The sequence below is a fragment of the Coregonus lavaretus genome (assembly GCF_964263955.1).
Source record: "Coregonus lavaretus genome assembly, chromosome: 12".
NCBI lineage: Eukaryota > Metazoa > Chordata > Actinopteri > Salmoniformes > Salmonidae > Coregonus > Coregonus lavaretus.
Window position 1 is genome coordinate 16,638,122 of NC_139999.1, and position 19,182 is coordinate 16,657,303.

At 41.0% G+C, this 19,182-nt stretch overlaps 1 protein-coding gene across 2 annotated transcripts; it reads right to left on the bottom strand.

Annotated features, from left to right (window-relative positions):
• Positions 1-1,087: 1,087 nt before the first annotated feature.
• On the bottom strand, positions 1,088-18,721 carry LOC311137865 (glucoside xylosyltransferase 2-like). Of its 2 annotated transcripts, none has more exons than XM_084172471.1 (7): positions 18,317-18,715; positions 12,126-12,336; positions 8,823-8,954; positions 7,717-7,968; positions 7,166-7,289; positions 3,471-3,643; positions 1,088-3,083 (listed from the first exon to the last, which is right to left on the bottom strand). In XM_084172471.1, the coding sequence occupies exons 1-7, from the start codon at positions 18,586-18,588 to the stop codon at positions 2,904-2,906; spliced, it is 1,344 nt and encodes a 447-aa protein (XP_084028597.1). In that variant the 5' UTR covers positions 18,589-18,715; the 3' UTR covers positions 1,088-2,903. The 2 variants fall into 2 exon arrangements, with proteins under 2 accessions (XP_084028597.1, XP_084028596.1); XM_084172470.1 differs by having other exon boundaries at positions 1,166-3,083; positions 8,823-8,966; positions 18,317-18,721.
• Positions 18,722-19,182: the final 461 nt, after the last annotated feature.

Genomic DNA, 19,182 nt, shown 5'->3' on the forward strand with positions numbered 1-19,182 from the left:
TCTGTGCATTCAAATTGCCATCGATAAAATGCAATTGTGTTCGTTGTCCGTAGCTTATGCCTGCTCGTACTATAACCCCACCGCCACCATGGGGCACACTGTTCACAACGCTGACATCAGCAAACCGCTAGCCCACACAACCCCATACATGTGTCTGCGGTTGTGAGGCCAGTTGGACGTACTGCCAAATTCTCTAAAACAACATTGGAGGCGGCTTATGACAGAGAAATGAACGTTCAATTCTCTGGCAACAGCTCTGGTGGACATTCATGCAGTCAGCATGCCAATTGCACGCTCCCTAAAAACTTGAGACATCTGTAGCATTGTGTTGTGTGACAAAACTGTACATTTTAAAGTGCACCTGTGTAATGATCATGCTGTTTAATCAGCTTCTTGATATGCCACACCTGTCAGGTGAATGGATTATCTTGGCAAAGGAGAAATGCTCACTAACAGGGATGTAAACTAATTTGTGCACACAATTTGAGAGAAATAAGCTTTTTGTGCATATGGAAAATTTCTGGGATCTTTTACTTCAGCTCATGAAACATGGGACCAACACTTTACATGTTGCTTTTATATTTTTGTTCAGTGTAGATGCATGAAAGCAGCTTCAAGCAGGAGGGCTTCTTACACAAGTTAACACTCATCCTCAAAATCATTACCTTCGTTAGAAAATTGCCATGGTTTCACTTTATGAACTTCAGGACAGGCATACATCTGACTGACAGTCAACTCTATAATGACTGCCCCTTGCATGTTTTATTTCAATGTCTTAGATCTACACTAGTGTACAAAACGTTAGGAACACCTTCCTAATATTGAGTTGCACGCACCCTCTTTTGCCCTCAGAACAGCCTCAATTGGTTGGGGCATGGACTACAAGGTGTTTTCAAAGGGTCTGAATACTTATGTAAATAAGGTATTTCTGTTTTTGTTTTTTTATACATTTGCAAAAATTTCTAAAAAAATGTTTTAGTTTTGTCATTATGGGGTATTGTGTGTACATTGAAGACGAAAACATTTATTTAATCCATTTTAGAATAAGGCTGTAATGTAAAATAATGTGGAAAAAGTCAAGGGGTCTGAATATTTTCCGAATGCATTGTATTTTTATCAATACATTACAATTATACAATAGGCCTCCTGAGACAGAAACAGAACTGATGGCACATTAACTTTATTCAGAAACAAAGAGTAAACATAAGCATTTATAAATACAACCATCTTGAGTTTCCAGTTTAAATTATTAAAAACACACCTGACAATTGATGGAGTAGGCTACACAAACATCACACTGATGGAGTAGGCTATACAAACATCACATTATAAATGCTTGCATTTACAGTCTCAGAGTTCACATACTGGATCAATGATAGTATGACATTAATACACTGTAAGACACTTCCTCATTAAGTTTGCTGTCCTTTTCTTACACAAAACAGAACATTTAAGAGCATTTGTGAATACACATATGGCACATATTGCCTTGAAAATACTGTACCACTATTATAAGTGCTAGCACTTTGGTCGTTTTGTTCAGAGACAACTACACTGCTTTTTCATATAGGGATTTGCAATGCTTTGACAATTGAATAGGGGAGAAATGGTATGCAAGTCCTGTCCTAATCGCACAAGCTGAACTATTACAAAAATACAAAAGTGCATTTAGCTACACATCTTCTGTACACAATATTAATGGTAATTGCTTGGTGTTTAATATGTTCATACTGTGTTTATTATTGCTGTTGGCATTTGGAGAACTAGACAAGTTGAATCACATTCCCTCTTGTACAGATAGACATTTTAGTCAGTTAGCAGACGCTCTTATCCAGAGCGACTTACAGGAAAAATGTGGGTTAAGTGCTTTGCTCAAGGGCACATCAAAATATTTCTCACCTAGTCAGCTCTGGTATTCAAACCAGCGACCTTTCAGTTACCGGCCCAATGCTCTTAACCGCTAGACTACCTGCCGCCGCTATGCAAGTGATTTTGTTGATGTAACATATTCACATTATTTTGGGACAATTGCAACATGCAACATACACAGAAAGCTCTGGTTAAGCAAAGACCCATATTAGCTTTGCATGACATAAAATGATCAATTAGGCAGCGACCTCTATTTATTTATTTATTTTATTTTTAGTCATTTAGCAGACGCTCTTATCCAGAGCGACTTACATGAGCAATTAGGGTTAAGTGCCTTGCTCAAGGGCACATCGACAGATCTTTCACCTAGTCGGCTCGGGGATTAGAACCAGCGACCTTTCGGTTACTGGCACAACGCTCTTAACCACTAAGCTACCTGCCGCCCTCTAGGCAGTGGGATAATTTCAAACCACTTCCAGAAGTCCACCAGGACTTATCCTAATCATAAGAAAACATTTTTTAAAGGTGTAAAACAAATCATGAAGTCTATCATCACATTTTCACCTGTAAATCAGGTTCTGTAAAAAATTAAGAGGGTGGGTGATAAGGCAAGCTCACTGTCCATCTACACCAGGGGTGTCAAACTCATTCCATGGAGGGCCTTTTGTCTGCTGGCTTTTCCTTTCAATTAAGACCTAGACAACCAGGTGAGGGGAGTTCCTTACTAATCAGTGACCTTAATTCATCAATGAAGTACAAGGGAGGAGCGAAAACCCGCAAACACTCAACCCCCCGTGGAATGAGTTTGACACATGTTCTACACGATCATCATGATCCATACCACCATTCCAGCATCATGTCCACTACACCATTCCAATCAAATGGAATGTCATTTATGATCCGTTGTGTATTAGACACCGTGTAACGCATAATGATTCCATCTGGTCTGGGGACTTCTGACATTGCACATCTTCCACAGAAAGATTTCCATAGTGATGTCAGAGAGACAACTTCCTCTGTCCAGTTTCCTGTAGTTATTTAGGTGGAGGCCTCACATGACGGACCACTTTCTTCTCGTACACAGTCCTCATGGTCTTCTCCACCTGTTTGAGGAACACCTGGGGAATCCGACCACACAGGGTGTTGACTGTGTCCAGAAACTTGGTCTGGAGGGGATAGAACAGCGACTGGAACAAGTTGTCCTCAAAGGGGTACTACAAAACAGAACCATTGCATGCCTCAGGGTTAGACACCAGTAGTGGTAGCTTATCAAACCACTTATAAATCAACTGTGCCATTGCCTACTGTAGGCACTGTAGAGGGGGATGCATATGAATCATATCATCTGGTTAATAAAAGGCGTATCTATGGACAGCAGAGGGGGCTGATGTTGCTGTGAGACAAGGATTTCCTTATGTAAACATGTCCACAGCGTTTGCTGTCCAAGGAGAGAAAAGGACAAAGGACAGAAGGTTTTAATACCAGAGCCTCCCCTTTCATTTTGTTGGCTTTGTCCCAGAGGATGTAACCGGCAATCTAGTAATGAAACTCACAGTTTTTAGTGAAACAATAATACACTAAAATGAATAGATTATTCTTACCTCATGTATTGCGTCATACACTACTTTAAAGGCTGGTTGCTTGTCGTCGTGATACACTCCTCGGTTCCCATGGAGAATGGACACACCTTCCTCCTCGGCTCCTTTACAGTTGCTCCCATACATGCAGTGATCAGGCCTGTAGTTCCACTGGCATGGGAAGTTGTACAGACACTCTGCAAACACAGTAAAACACAGTTTTATGTCTGTTACATCAGATTTCTGCACAATGTCCCCAAGATTACCACAGTGTATATGGTCTCTGATACCAGTATTTTAAAAAACTCAATGTTAGTGCCAAAGAACATTTAGAAAAAATAAACCTAATGACTTCAACCTGCAATGCTAATCGTTCAGAACCCTTATATGTTTTGCTTTGCTGATTTAACAATTATCAAATTGCTTGCTTCACAACTACAAGGATTGTAGTCCTTTTAAACTGCATCAACTCCTGGCTTGTGAAGGGAGAAAAACACCAACAGAGTATCCCCTTAAACCAGAAACATGGGCAGTAAAAGAGAAAGATCAGATATGCCAGACACATGTTTCCATGGCAAGGCAGATATTACAGTAACTGGCTGTTCCCACCACATGGCCCTGTCTTTCCATTTGGGGATGCTGTTAGGGGAATGGTTATTTCCTGGACAGGTTCCATTCATGTTGTCAGACAAACAATGCTACTGCCAAGTCTACTTAAGGCTTGGAACACGTAATACCCATCTCGCAGACTGCACCTGTGTCAATCTGCTGCTGCAGCCACAGGCTTGTTTAGTTCCACATAATTGACTTAATTCAGGAGAGTTATTTCTTGTGGTTGTATTAGAGAAAACCAATAACTACACCTGCTTGAAGGAATTATATTGAATTCCATTCAAGCTGACATTCACGCAAACACCCTTTGGAATCACGTTTTGGGGAAACATTGTAATTTGATACAGGCCTAAGTACAGCTCTTGCTCTTGCTGTCAACATGAATGGCGGTGAAATTATATACAACTTTATTTTCCTATTTGTAGTTGATCATTTCTTCCAAATCAATGACAGCACTCTGCTACATTGAGGAAGACAGAGGGAGGCAGAGTGTACCTGGGCACAGTTTTCCAAAAGCATCTTAAGGCTAAATTTATCGTTAGAACCTTCGGAGGAGCATCGTTACATCTCTTAGCCGTTTCCCAAAACCATCATTATTGACGTTGCACTAGAAATCTCTCGTAATCTAACACCTGCCTCAGACCACTCGTAGAACAGCTAAGTGTGTCGTTAGATGCTTTTTTGCCCTCCTGCATCACTTTCTACACAAAAGATCTACGCTAAACATAGAACCACATGGTTTATCGTTTCTCTATGACCGCTGATAACTTCATAACAAAATTGACTACAAATACAAAGTTACCAATATCTTAGCAATTTATACAAACACGCAACATATACAAATATGATAAATGCATTAAAATAGAAATACCTAGTCAGGTGCACAACTGAATGCATTCAACCGAAATGTGTCTTCCGCATTTAACCCAACCCCTCTGAATCAGAGATGTGCGGGGGGCTGTCTTAATCGACGTCATCGGTGCCTGGGGAGCAGTTGTTGTTGGGGGTTAACTGCCTTGCTCAAGTGCAGAATGGCAGATTTTTAGGCATTACTGTACATACATTTCATGTTCAATAAATTGAGTTCTATTTTGCTACTTGTAGGCTACTGTCTGTAATTTGTCTCATATTTTATGATGTGCGTGCAATGATGTGCCAAAGCAGTGATTTAATGCATTTTTATTGGGTAAGCATTAGAATAAGCCGCCTCAATATTTGCAGCCGTAGGTGGTAATATCTCTCTCTAGGAGCTGATCCGTCATCAGTATTGTGAAATAATTACAGTTGAAGTCGGAAGTTTACGTACACTTAGGTTGGAGTCATTAAAACTGATTTTTCAACCACTCTACAAATTTCTTGTTAACAAACTATAGTTTTGGCAAGTCGGTTAGGACATCTACTTTGTGCATGACACAAGTAATTTTTCCAACAATTGTTTACAGACAGATTATTTCTCTTATAATTCAGTATATCACAATTCCAGTGGGTCAGAAGTTTACATACACTAAGTTGACTGTGCCTTTAATAGGCTAATTGACATAATTTGAGTCAATTGGAGGTGTACCTGTGGATGTATTTCAAGGCCTACCTTCAAACTCAGTGCCACTTTGCTTGACATCATGGGAAAATCAAAAGAAATCAGCCAAGACCTCAGAAAAATCCTTGGGAGAAATATCCAAACGCCTGTAGGTACCACGTTCATCTGTACAAACAATAGTACGCAAGTATAAACACCATGGGACCACGCAGCTGTCATACTGCTCAGGAAGGAGACGCGTTCTGTCTCCTAGAGATGAACGTACTTTGGTGCGAAAAGTGCAAATCAATTCCAGAACAACAGCAATAGGACCTTGTGAAGATGCTGGAGGAAACAGGGACAAAATGATCTATATCCACAGTAAAACGAGTCCTATAATCGACATAACCTGAAAGGCCGCTCAGCAAGGAAGAAGCCACTGCTCCAAAACCACCATAAGAAAGCCAGACTACGGTTTGCAACTGCACATGGGGACAAAGATCGTACTTTTTGGAGAAATGTCCTCTGGTCTGATGAAACAAAAATAGAACTGTTTGGCCATAATGACCATCGTTATGTTTGGAGGAAAAGGGGGGAAACTTGCAAGCCGAAGAACACCATCCCAACCGTGAAGCATGGGGGTGGCAGCATCATGCTGTGGGGGTGCTTTGCTGCAGGAGGGACTGGTGCACTTCACACAATAGATTGCATCATGAGGAAGGGAAATTATGTGGATATATTAAAGCAACATCTCAAGACATCAGTCAGGAAGTTCAAGTTTGGTCGCAAATGGGTCTTCCAAATGGACAATGACCCCAAGCATACTTCCAAAGTTATGGCAAAATGGCTTAAGGACAACAAAGTCAAGGTATTGGAGTGGCCATCACAAAGCCCTGACCTCAATCCTATAGAACATTTGTGGGCAGAACTGAAAAAGCGTGTGTGAGCAAGGAGGCCTACAAACCTGACTCAGTTACACCAGCTCTGTCAGGAGGAATGGGCCAAAATTCACCCAATTTATTGTGGGAAGCTTGTGAAAGGCTACCCGAAACGTTTGACCCAAGTTAAACAATTTAAAGGCAATGCTACCAAATACTAATTGAGTGTATGTAAACTTCTGACCCACTGGGAATGTGATGAAAGAAATAAAAGCTGAAATAAATAAATCATTCTCTCTACTATTATTCTGACATCTCACATTCTTAAAATAAAGTGGTGATCCTAACTGACCTAAGACAGGGAATTTTTACTAGGATTAAATGTCAGGAATTGTGAAAAACTGAGTTTAAATGTATTTGGCTAAAGTGTATGTAAACTTCCGACTTCAACTGTATAATGTTATGGTAAGATTTGAATTGAGAAAGCTGACCCGAGAGCAGCGCTCCCTTTCCTTCGATCCTATCATTATTGACAAATGCTCCAACGACGCACTTAGCGACTATTCTCTCTGCGTGGTGTTTTGGGAAATGCATGTTACATCTTTGGCCGCTGTAGGAAAGATGCATCGTTAAAACACGTAAGCCTAAGTTCCATCGCTATCGGGAAACCGGGCCAAGATTTGTAGTGGAAGAGAGAGGGAGGAAGAGTGTACCTGAGTTGTAGTGGAAGATTATATTTAAGAGGTCTTGGTCACCCCAGGTGATGTGGTTCTTGTACTTCTGGTAGAGTGGGTGGAGGAGGTCCTCCCATGACAGGCCACTGGGTATCATGCTGTTCTGGAATAGGAACAAGTACTGGTTTACTCCACAGCCTAAGGAGTAGCTACACATCAAACACTACAGAAATGTCTGATTTCAAAAGAGCAAAGTTAGTTTTTGCCAAGAATTGCCCACGTTACAATTTGTACTGCTCTTTCTTGGTTGCAGAGAAATGCCAATTTGAGCTTGAATGTGCTGAAGCAGTGCTTTAATGTGAGTGTGGTGATCGCAGAGCCTCAGTCAGTCTACTCTACTCTGAGCATTCAGATTGTTGACACTGACTGCCAGTAAGTGACACATCTGTTGCTGGTTGGCTTCAGATAGATACGATTGATTGATAAAACCAATCGCCTTGCAGCTTTCAGGTGGAAAACAGGGCAGGCATGACCAAAATACCAAACAGGGATGATGACCAAAAGGCTGATTGATTGATGATGTTCCTTACTTTGAACAGAGTGCTTCGTATCCTTGTGAGGTTCATCAGCATGACTCCTGAGTTGACCCCGGTGACCCCGTAGAAGGGGTGGCGTGCGAAGCGGCTATACCAGCCTATCTTCGGGATCTCATGCTCTGGGGCCATAGCAGCCAGCTGGGTGGTGTTGAAGGCCTTGAGGAAACTCCACATATCATCCATGGGCCTGAGGAACAGCACATCTGTATCCACGTAGAGTAAAGAGTCTACATCCTTCAGGATCACCTGTTGTCACGACAATCATCATGTGTAGGTTACTATCAGAATAATTCATTTCCTCTTATTCCAGTGACAGTCCCATATACATGCATTATGTACCATCTCAAAACCTACAATGGCTTGAGGGAAGAATAAAATCACAAAGCAATCTGTTCCTGATGAGAATCAAATAGCACTCGGCTCCTGCAAAGTATAGGGTTTGTGGAGCATCATCTGCCAATCAATAAAATTGCAATCATGGATTGCTTTGGATTGTTTACCACTTTTTACAACTGTGCAATGCAATGTGTACAAAAACAAAGCAATGTGTGCACACGGTTTGATGATTCAAAGATTGTCCATTAAAATGTCAATGAATGGCCATGGCAATGCTTTAATTAAGTTATTTAATTAAATCTCTGGGGATTGTTTGTTTGTTAAGTAACGGTCAATGGGTATGAATAAAACCATATATTATCATACTGAGGTAACTGATTATATATCAACAAGTAAAACCCATCATAAAGTATTCACACTATTATTACCTGGGTATATCATTCTTCTGCCTGCGTAAATCAAGCTAAACGTATCTAATTGAAAATGCATTGGGGTCAGGATGCAGCTCAGTGGCATGGAACTAAGAAAACCGATGACATGGGCAATTACCGTAACACATTTTCTAATGAATATAGCTTTATCAGTTTAAAGAATCAGTTTATATGTTTGATAGATATGATTCAAATAAAAGTTTATTGGTCGCGTACACATATTTGCAGATGTTATCGCAGGTGCAGCGAAATGCCTATGTTTCTAGCTCCAACAGTGCAGTAATTATGATAAGTACACAGAGAGATAAGAGAGACGATGTGCTGCAGCCTTACAGGGAGAAACAGCCTCTGGGCAGCGCAGGGCTTGAACAGCTTTTTCCATTCCTCTGCATTCCCCACAGAGAACGTGATTGGGTAGATACTGTACTGGAACTTGTTTGTGATAGCATGGGGCCACTGGCTCAGCTGAAAGAAAAACTACACAAAGTTAATAAACATTCACTGTGAGAGGTAGCACAGCCATTTTTAGATGCAATCACAGGAAGTCTCATTTATCATCACATATCTAATTTACAAAGAAACAAAAGCACAACTTGAGCACATTTTCAGAAGGTTGAGTCAAGAGGTGTAGAGGAGAGCGATCACTGAGAGAGCAAATGGAAATATTCATTATTCTGACACATGATACACTCCTGAGAGTTCAAGTCTACATAAACACCTAAGGAAGTCCTTGTAAACCAATGAAGTAATATCTTTACAGTAAGTGCAGCGGTGTTGTACATTGACCATAATGCCGCCAGCTGTTGCTATAACTACACCCAACTTCCAGTTAAACTAATCTAAACAAAATGAGGTAGCAAATATGAGGCCCATTCTGTCCAAGCCTGAGGGTTACCCCATCAAAGTCAACACTGCTGTCACAAATAGAAGCCTACGATTTTCTGCTCTGTTAGATACTCAAGCCCTCCATAATCATCAACATTATTAAACAATTTGGCCATGAGACAAAGATCAGAGTGTGCAGAGCTGGCAGGATTTCTGCTGACGAGGTGCACAGATCAGAGGTCAGAAACATTTTTATCTCACTTCTAACTCCTTTTTCATCAGCACAGGCAGGCCGGATGTGGAACATTCCATCTCCTGCACATATGCTACTAATTTTTGGGTTTAACCAACTCAACTTCCTGGCTAGCATGAAGCCAATTACAAAGAGGGGGTTCTCAGATGGTAAACATACCATGACCCATAAACACACAAAGGGTATGTAGCCCCATGCATGCACGCTGTTTTCGTTTATGTAGGCCAGGGCTCTCCAACCCTGTTCCTGGAGAGCTACTCTCCTGTAGGTTCACTTCAACCCCAGTTGTAACTAATCTGGTTCAGCTTATCAACCAGCTAATTATTAGAATCAGGTGTGCTAGATTAGGGTTGGAGCGAAAACCTACAGGACGGTAGATCTCCAGGAACAGGGCTGGAGAGCCCTGATTTAGGCTATCACCTTTAGGTTTACCGTTACACAGTAGCATAAGACATTGACTTTGGTAAAGCTTAAGTCGTGAATAAACTAACTAATGGTGACTGTGAAATGTTGCATGGTTAATGCAGTGAGGCAAATGTCTGGGGGATATATGATCCGACCTTGAGATAAAAGGGTCTGATGCCTGTAAGATGTTAGAGGGCAAGTGAGAGGGAGTTCAAAACATGCTAATACTCCGATCTGGCAGTGAATGTCATCTATTACTGAGCAGGGAAGAACACTAAACGAGATCCTGTATGTATGAAAGGTATTAGATTCTTTGAAAATATTCAAATAAGCTTATATTTCATTAAGAATTACAGTGGTGCTTTTTCAGAAATATACAGTGCCTTGCAAAACTATTCATCCCCCTTGGCGTTTTTCCTATTTTGTTGCATTACAACCTGTAATTTAAATGGATTTTTATTTGGATTTCATGTAATGGATATACACAAAATAGTCAAAATTGGTGAAGTGAAATGAAAAAAATAACTTGTTTCAAAGATTTCTAAAAAATAAATAACAGAAAAGTGGTGCGTGCATATGTATTCACCCCCTTTGCTATGAAGCCCCTAAATAAGATCTGGTGCAACCAATTACCTTCAGAAGTCACATAATTAGTTAAATAAAGTCCACCTGTGTGCAATCTAAGTGTCACATGATCTGTCACATGATCTCAGTATATATACACCTGTTATGAAAGGTTCAGGGTTGGGTTATAAAAAAATATCAGAAACTTTGAACATCCCACGGAGCACCATTCAATCCATTATTAAAAAATGTAAAGAATATGGCACCACAACAAACCTGCCAAGAGAGGGCCGCCCACCCAAACTCACGGACCAGGCAAGGAGGGCATTAATCAGAGAGGCAACAAAGAGACCAAAGATAACCCTGAAGGAGCTGCAAAGCTCCACAGCGGAGATTGGAGTATCTGTCCATATGACCACTTTAAGCCATACACTCCACAGAGCAGGGCTTTACAGAAGAGTAGCCAGAAAAAAGCCATTGCTTAAAGAAAAAAATAAGCAAACACGTTTGGTGTTCGCCAAAAGGCATGTGGGAGACTCCCCAAACATATGGAAGAAGGTACTCTGGTCAGATGAGACTAAAATTGAGCTTTTTTGGCCATCAAGGAAAACACTATGTCTGGCGCAAACCCAACACCTCTCATCACCCTGAGAACAGCATCCCCACAGTGAAGCATGGTGGTGGCAGCATCATGCTGTGGGGATGTTCTTCATCGGCAGGGACTTGGAAACTGGTCAGAATTGAAGGAATGATGGATGGCGCCAAATACAGGGACATTCTTGAGGGAAACCTGTTTCAGTCTTCCAGAGATTTGAGACTGGGACGGAGGATCACCTTCCAGCAGGACAATGACCCTAAGTATACTGCTAAAGTAACACTTGAGTGGTTTAAGGGGAAACATTGAAATGTCTTGGAATGGCCTAGTCAAAGCCCAGACCTCAATCCAATTGAGAATCTGTGGTATGACTTAAAGATTGATGTACACCAGCAGAACCCATCAAACTTGAAGGAGCTGGAGCAGTTTTGCCTTGAAGAATGGGCAAAAATCCCAGTGTCTAGATGTGCCAAGCTTATAGAGACATACCCCAAGAGACTTGCAGCTGTAATTGCTGCAAAAGATGGCTCTACAAAGTATTGACTTTGGGGGGGGGTGAATAGTTATGCACGTTCAAGTTCTGTTTTTTTTGGTCTTATTTCTTGTTTGTTTCACAAGAAAAAATATTTTGCATCTTCAAAGTGGTAGCCATGTTGTGTAAATCAAATGATACAAATCCCCCAAAAATCCATCTTAATTCCAGGTTGTAAGGCAACAAAATAGGAAAAATGCCAAGGGGGTGAATACTTTCGCAAGTCACTGTACCGTACCTAAAGCCTAGATCAGGGCTGCCCAACCCTCTTCCTGGAGATCTACTGTCCTGTAGGTTTTCAGTCCAACCCTAATTTAGCATATATGATTCAGCTAGTAAGTAGAATCAGGTGTGTTAAATTAGGGTTGGACTGAAAACCCACAGGACGGTAGATCTCCAGGAAGAGGGTTGGGCAGCCCTGGCCTAGATCATGTACTTTGGTACTAGCCTGAGGGTACTTACCCCCTTATCAAACTGTGAGGTCAAGGGGTCCTCTGCAAAGATGTGGAACTTGATCCTCTTGATGCTGAAGAGGAGGGCTGACTTGAACATGGTGAGCGTCTCATCCAGGCGGTTCCCACAGGCCACCACGGCCAGGTGCATGACCTCCTCAGCACGGGCGCGCTTCGATGCGGGCCAGCCCAGTCCCACTCCCATGTCACTCCTCTGTCTGCTACAGGGATACACACAGGGGCAACAAGTATGAGACTCTCAGCTTACAGAAGGCTCCTCAAGACTGCTCATCAACTGTCATCAGAACGGCAGAACCGTGCCGCTCCATAGCAACTTCTTCACCATAAGAACACATCTGAACATGATAGGACGTGCCTTAGACACATACAGTTGATGTCGGAAGTTTACATACACTTAGGTTGGAGTCATTAAAACTTGTTTTTCAACCACTCCACAAATTTCTTGTTAACAAACTATAGTTTTGTCAAGTCGGTTAGGACATCTACTTTGCGCATGACACATAATTTTTCCAACAATTGTTTACAGACAGATTATTTCACTGTATCACAATTCCAGTGGGTCAGAAGTTTACATACACTAAATTGACTGTGCCTTTAAACAGCTTGGAAAATTCCAGAAAATGATGTCATGGCTTTAGAAGCTTCTGATAGGCTAATTGACATCATTTGAGTCAATTGGAGGTGTACCTGTGGATGCATTTCAAGGCCTACCTTCAAACTCAGTGCCTCTTTGCTTGACAATTTCCAAACGCCTGAAGGTACCACATTCATCTGTACAAACAATAGTACGCAAGTATAAACACCATGGGACCACGCAGCCGTCATACCGCTCAGGAAGAAGACGCGTTCTGTCTCCTAGAGATGAACATACTTTGGTGCGAAAAGTGCAAATCAATCCCAGAACAACTACGGTTTGCAACTGCACATGGGGACAAAGATCGTACTTTTTGGAGAAATGTCCTCTGGTCTGATGAAACAAAAATAGAGCTGTTTTGGTCATAATCACCATCGTTATGTTTGGAGGAAAAGGGGGAACGCTTGCAAGCCGAAGAACACCATCCCAACCGTGAAGCACGGGGTGGCAGCATCATGCTGTGGGGGTGCTTTGCTGCAGGAGGGACTGGTGCACTTCACAAAATAGATGGCATTATGAGGAAGGAAAATGATGTGGATATATTGAAGCAACATCTCAAGACATCAGTCAGGAAGTCAAAGCTTGGTCTCAAATGGGTCTTCCAAATGGACAATGACCCCAAGCATACTTCCAAAGTTGTTGCAAAATGGCTTAAGGACAACAAAGTCAAGGTATTGGAGTGGCCATCACAAAGCCCTGACCTCAATCCTATAGAAAGTTTGTGGGCAGAACTGAAAAGGCGTGTGCGAGCAAGGAGGCCTACAAACCTGACTCAGTTACACCAACTCTGTCTGGAGGAATGGGCCAAAATTCAACCAACTTATTGTGGGAAGCTTGTAGAAGGCTACCTGAAACATTTGACCCAAGTTAAACAATTTAAAAGGCAATGCTACCAAATACTAATTGAGTGTATGTCAACTTCTGACCCACTAGGAATGTGATGAAAGAAAGAAAAGCTGAAATAAATAATTCTCTCTACTATTATTCTGACATTTCACGTTCTTAAAATAAAGTGGTGATCCTAACTGACCTAAGACAGGGAATTCTTACTAGGATTACATGTCAGGAATTGTGAAAAACTGAGTTTAAATGTATTTGGCTAAGGTGTATGTAAACTTCCGACTTCAACTGTATATTCCAGACAGTACATCATCACACTGTTTCTACTGACAGACAGCTAACCCACATGTTCATATTCAAGGCCTCCTTGAAGACATCCCTGTCATATGCTCAGGGTGAGCAGCACTCCCTCACCATACCCTTCTCCCTCACCTGTAGTGTAGGTCTGTATATACCCACTGGGCTTTGTTCTCTCATGTTCAAGGCCAAGTTGTTTATATAGCTGATGTAAAAATGCTCTCTCTGCACAGCAGCAGAGACTGCCATTGAATTCAAATGGATTCAGCAGAGCAGAATAAATCACACTCTGAACATTTTTAAATTTGTATAACTCAATGTGGGAACTAGACCTAAATGCTCTGAGCTGCATTTTACGTATACACCGTATTGGCTGGTTTTTAATGGTGCGTGTAAATGTAAACATTAGCATACGCAAAGGAAGAACACAAACTCATGGTCACAAAAACCCTCCTTTAGAACAAAGTGTCCTTTGTAACACTATCCCTCATTTGTGTGAGGATTTTGGAAAGGAAACATTCTATTCTGCCAGAGGAAAGTGCAACGTTTACCCAAAGGCAAAGAATGTGTCTATTAGTCGAACAATCTGAAGGGGGAAACTGCAATTTGACAGGTGGGTTGCAGGACAGTCGCAAAGCATGACACTTTGTTTTCTGCATGGCTGAGGGACAATCATGCAACACAGATTACGATGGATGGCAGACCTCAGAGAAACCTGTCCTCTAGGCTTTGGTGGCAGAGGCTCTTTCCAGAACAATTAGTGTTTATGAACATGTACTGTGTACGTTATTACTAGGGAGAAAATTATACATAAAAAATACTGATGGAGAGGCATATTGTCTTTTAACCTGCAACCTAACCATAAATGCTCAGCAAATGTGTTGTTCTATGATACATACTGCATTGCTTTATAGATGGCCTGGATCAGTGAAATGAATGTTGTGAACACAGTTAGACCAAACAAAGCCCCATTATCTATTGTAAGAAGAACATGCTGCTCATGTGAGGTAATCTTACATAGCGTTAGAACTATTTTGGAAAAAAAAAATTTGGGAAACATTTTGACAAACATTTTGACAAACTCAGACTAGCTCTGAAGGGATACAACAAGGACTGCACTAATTATTGACAACAGAGAGTACTGTGCCTACGTGGTCTTGGGCTCGCAACAATGTCTTTCAAATCATGAAGAAAGAGAAAACAGCTTAAAAGAGCACAGTGACAACACGGCTTACCTTAATCAACAAATCTATCAAACATTACTTAAACTATTTAGACATTTAATCAGATACGAGCCACTACTGCAATGCACTGAAGGCTTGGATGAAACCTGTGAAAGGAATTCTATCAGAGGTTTTAGAAAAATCTGAAAATGTGGCTGGTGGGAGGAGGCTGGTGGGAGGAGCTACAGTACCAGGCAAAAGTTTGGACACACCTACTCATTCCAGGGTTTTTCTTTATTTGTACTATTTTCTACATTGTAGAATAATAGTGAAGACATCAAAACTATGAAAGAACACATATGAAATCATGTAGTAACCAAAAAAGTGTTAAACAAATCTAAATATATTTTGTTTTTGAGATTCTTCAAATAGCCACCCTTTGCCTTGATGACAGCTTTGCACACTCTTGGCATTATCTCAACCAGCTTCATGAGGTAGTCACCTGGAATGCATTTCAATTAACAGGTGTGCCTTCTTAAAAGTGAATTTGTGGAATTTATTTCCTTCTTAATGCGTTTGAGCCAATCAGTTGTGCTGTGACAAGGTAGGGGGGTATACAGAAGATAGCCCTATTTGGTAAAAGGCCAAGTCCATATTATGGCAAGAACAGCTCAAATAAGCAAAGATAAATGACAGTCCATTATTACTTTAAGACATGAAGGTCAGTCAATACCGAAAATTTCAAGAACTTTGAAAGTTTCTTCAAGTGAAGTCGCAAAAACCATCAAGCGCTATGATTACTACATGATTCCATATGTGTTATTTCATAGTTGATGTCTTCACTATTACTCTACAATGTAAAAAATAGTAAAAAATTAAGAAAACCCCTTGAATGAGTAGGTGTGTCCAAACTTTTGACTGGTAGTGTATAGGAGGACAGGCTCATGTCTGTAATGGAATGAATGGAACGGTATCAAACACATCAAACATGTGGAAACCACGTTTGACTCCTTTCCATTCCAGCCATCACAATGAGCCCGTCCTCCTATAGCTCCTCCCACCAGCCTCCTCTGATTTCAATAAAGTAAAGTCTCACCCCTAGCTACGTGTATTCAGTTTAACAGATTTTCCCAGTTACTCAACGCCAGCCTCTGCCCATGTCTGCCAGGAGGTACTTTATCTCTCTTTCTCTCCTTCCTTGGGCCACTCCCCTGCAGTTTAAGTGAGTGAGCTAGCAAAAAGAGAGCTTTTTCCCCCTGATGAGGCCCACATAAGAAGTCTCTCAAACCTTGCCAGGATGCTCGGGTAAGCAGGGAGATTTCAAAGCCCTGCAGAAAGAGAGAGAGCAGTCTTCAGTCATCCAAGATGACATTTTTATAGCTTTACATCATGTCACTGCAACGGAATACCTTGTTGGCCTCGGGGGACACTGTTTTACAGTATTCCAGATGATGGGGAAAGGTATTTGTTTAAAAAGGCTTATTAAATCAGATGTAACCATTGGGAGGAAAGTGTTTTTTTATGGGGACAGTATCATGCATGGACGATTTTTCCTTAATGTGTGAGTCAGACTGAGAAATACATGCTACATTGAGTGTGGATGTGAAACATCCATCAGCAGTGGAATACATTGACTAAAAGTGTTATTACAGTGTAATTGTCTACAACAAGATATTATGACTGTAGAATTTAGTGTGAGCTGGGACATCCGATGGTATCTGTTAGGGAAGCAGCTCTTCTCCCTACTTTTATCCACAGGAAGCAGAGTGATACGTCAAGAGGAAATGGTTTGATAAGGAAAGATGTTTGTCTATTAAAAGGTGTGTAAGAGGAAGTCAATTGCGTTTGCAGTGATGAGGATGGGAAAATTACACTGAAAAAGATGAGCAGGAAAGAGTAACCAAGACAACATAATAGCTTATATTTTATGGTAATTCTATGCCTCCCTTTCAGCCCTCCCCCTCACCAGAACCAATGGTAAAGGGCCTGAAGCTAAGGGAGATGTGCAGTGTTTTTTTTTTAGTCAAAGCGCTTACTGCTTTATGTTTGCAAAACCTGCTTTAGTCATTTTCCTCCATCACCATTGGCCTCCACCCCATTTCTCTTATCAGTAGAGAGCACATGCGTGTGGGTGTGGTCACTGCCAGGACACTATGGCCAGTCTGAATGCTTTATAAATGCTTCCAACCAGATCACTGATCAAACAGGACATTGTATATGAAAGCAAGCATTACAACAGAAAGCACTGCTTTTAGAACATTGCCTTTTGACTATCAAATCTGGGCTATTATCAGTGATAGAGCGAATGGAAGATGTTTTGGGAAAGAATTTGAGCAGGGCCCAAATTAGTATAATAGGAGACATAATAAAAAACATGTCCACACCTGGACAGAAATAGTGAACGATGTTAACCCATTGTCTAGCTATTGTCTGCAAGGCACAGGAAAGAGGGGATGATGAGATCACGGGATGTCATTTTCAAGTGCAGACTGTTTTGACCATTAGTTGAGGTCATCTATATTTGTTAGAGGTGCTTGTCCACTTTGAAGGGACATGGCATCACACATCGTATTATACACATTGACAAGTTCAGCCTCTTGACTTGAAGATGTAGGTGGATGAGAGTTCTAAAATATATGTACAATGTATGCTCCTCAATCCCCAGTAGTGTAATGACTGGGTCTCCTTGGACTAATGTATATTCCATAATCTTAAACCCTCTCAAGGTGACCTTTAAACCCGTTAACCACAGGAAATAAATGGATAAACCCCACAGAGACCATGGGGTACAGATGTCCGATTCGTTGCTTACAAAGCTACACAATTAGAATATTTTTACACTTGAGACTTTTTCTTAAACCCCTTGTATGAGCTCATGTTGGGATTAAATATGCACACAACTCACTGAACAGGTGACACCTTTGCAATACATGTCATAAATACATTGATCAGTCATTTATTGATCAGTCATTGGGTGGGTGGGCACGTCTTCCTGAATGAATAACGAGAGAAAGACAGGATACATGTGGACTCATTCCATAACTTCCACAGGGAATAACCCCATCTATCTCTGTAAACTGATAGTCATGCAATACGTATAATAAAAGTGCAGAAAATCCCCAAACCTTTGAGACATATTGCATCTTTAAATTTGTTCCAAAACGTTGATGAAAAAATAGGCGTGGAGAAAAAACCCATGAATCACATCAACATTAGCAAGCGAGTAATGGTGCGATAATTCCTTACCTCTTTGCGATCGCATTGCCTCCTCTACTGGCTACTTTCGATTCTTTTCGGTACGTGAGTGGTTGTTTGTGTGGAATGTGAAGTTCATCGAGAGTTTTTTTTGTTAACTTTGATGCAACGTTGTTTCGAAGCCCCGAGGACTTTGGAAAATAGGTATCCTCTTCAACTTCTTTGAAAGGCGGACCGTCTGCAGCATTTCCCCAAAAAAAGTACAAAAGTAAAAAAACTCCAAAACAGACAGCGATCACAACAATTTTGCAATGAATTCTCATCGTGGAAAATTGTTCTGATGATTTGGAGGAGCACAATATTCCTCTTTCATGTCTGTGAATAGGCAATAAAAGCTACAGTTGACATTCTGTTACTACTCCGTTGCATTATGCCGCAGATGATCGAGAGCGAAGAGGAGAAGCTTTCCACATCCATGAACATCACTCAGTGGAGGAGGGTCTATATTCTGTTACCGTAATCTTTAGAAGAGAAGTGCATTTTTTGTTTGACATCACGACGTAAACTCAACAATCACAATGCATCAGTAGCCATGTTTTCATTAAAGGTGCAATATGCAGAAATAGGTCCGCCATTTCCTGGTTGCTAAAATTCTAATAGTTCGTCTAATGTAAGTTTATGTGACAAAACAAGCAATGTTTAGTGTAGAGATTCATTGTACCTTCTAAACAGCAGTGAAATATATTTTAAATAACCAAAAATATTGTATTTTCAGCTGTTTGAAGCTGGTGTACAAAACCGAAAGTAAAAGATGCACAAACGAAACCTAAGAACAGGAAGCATAGAAATAGTGCACATAATTTAGATCCAAGATGGCGTAGTAGTGCAGTCCTGTTTTTGTCGTGTGTCTGTAAATA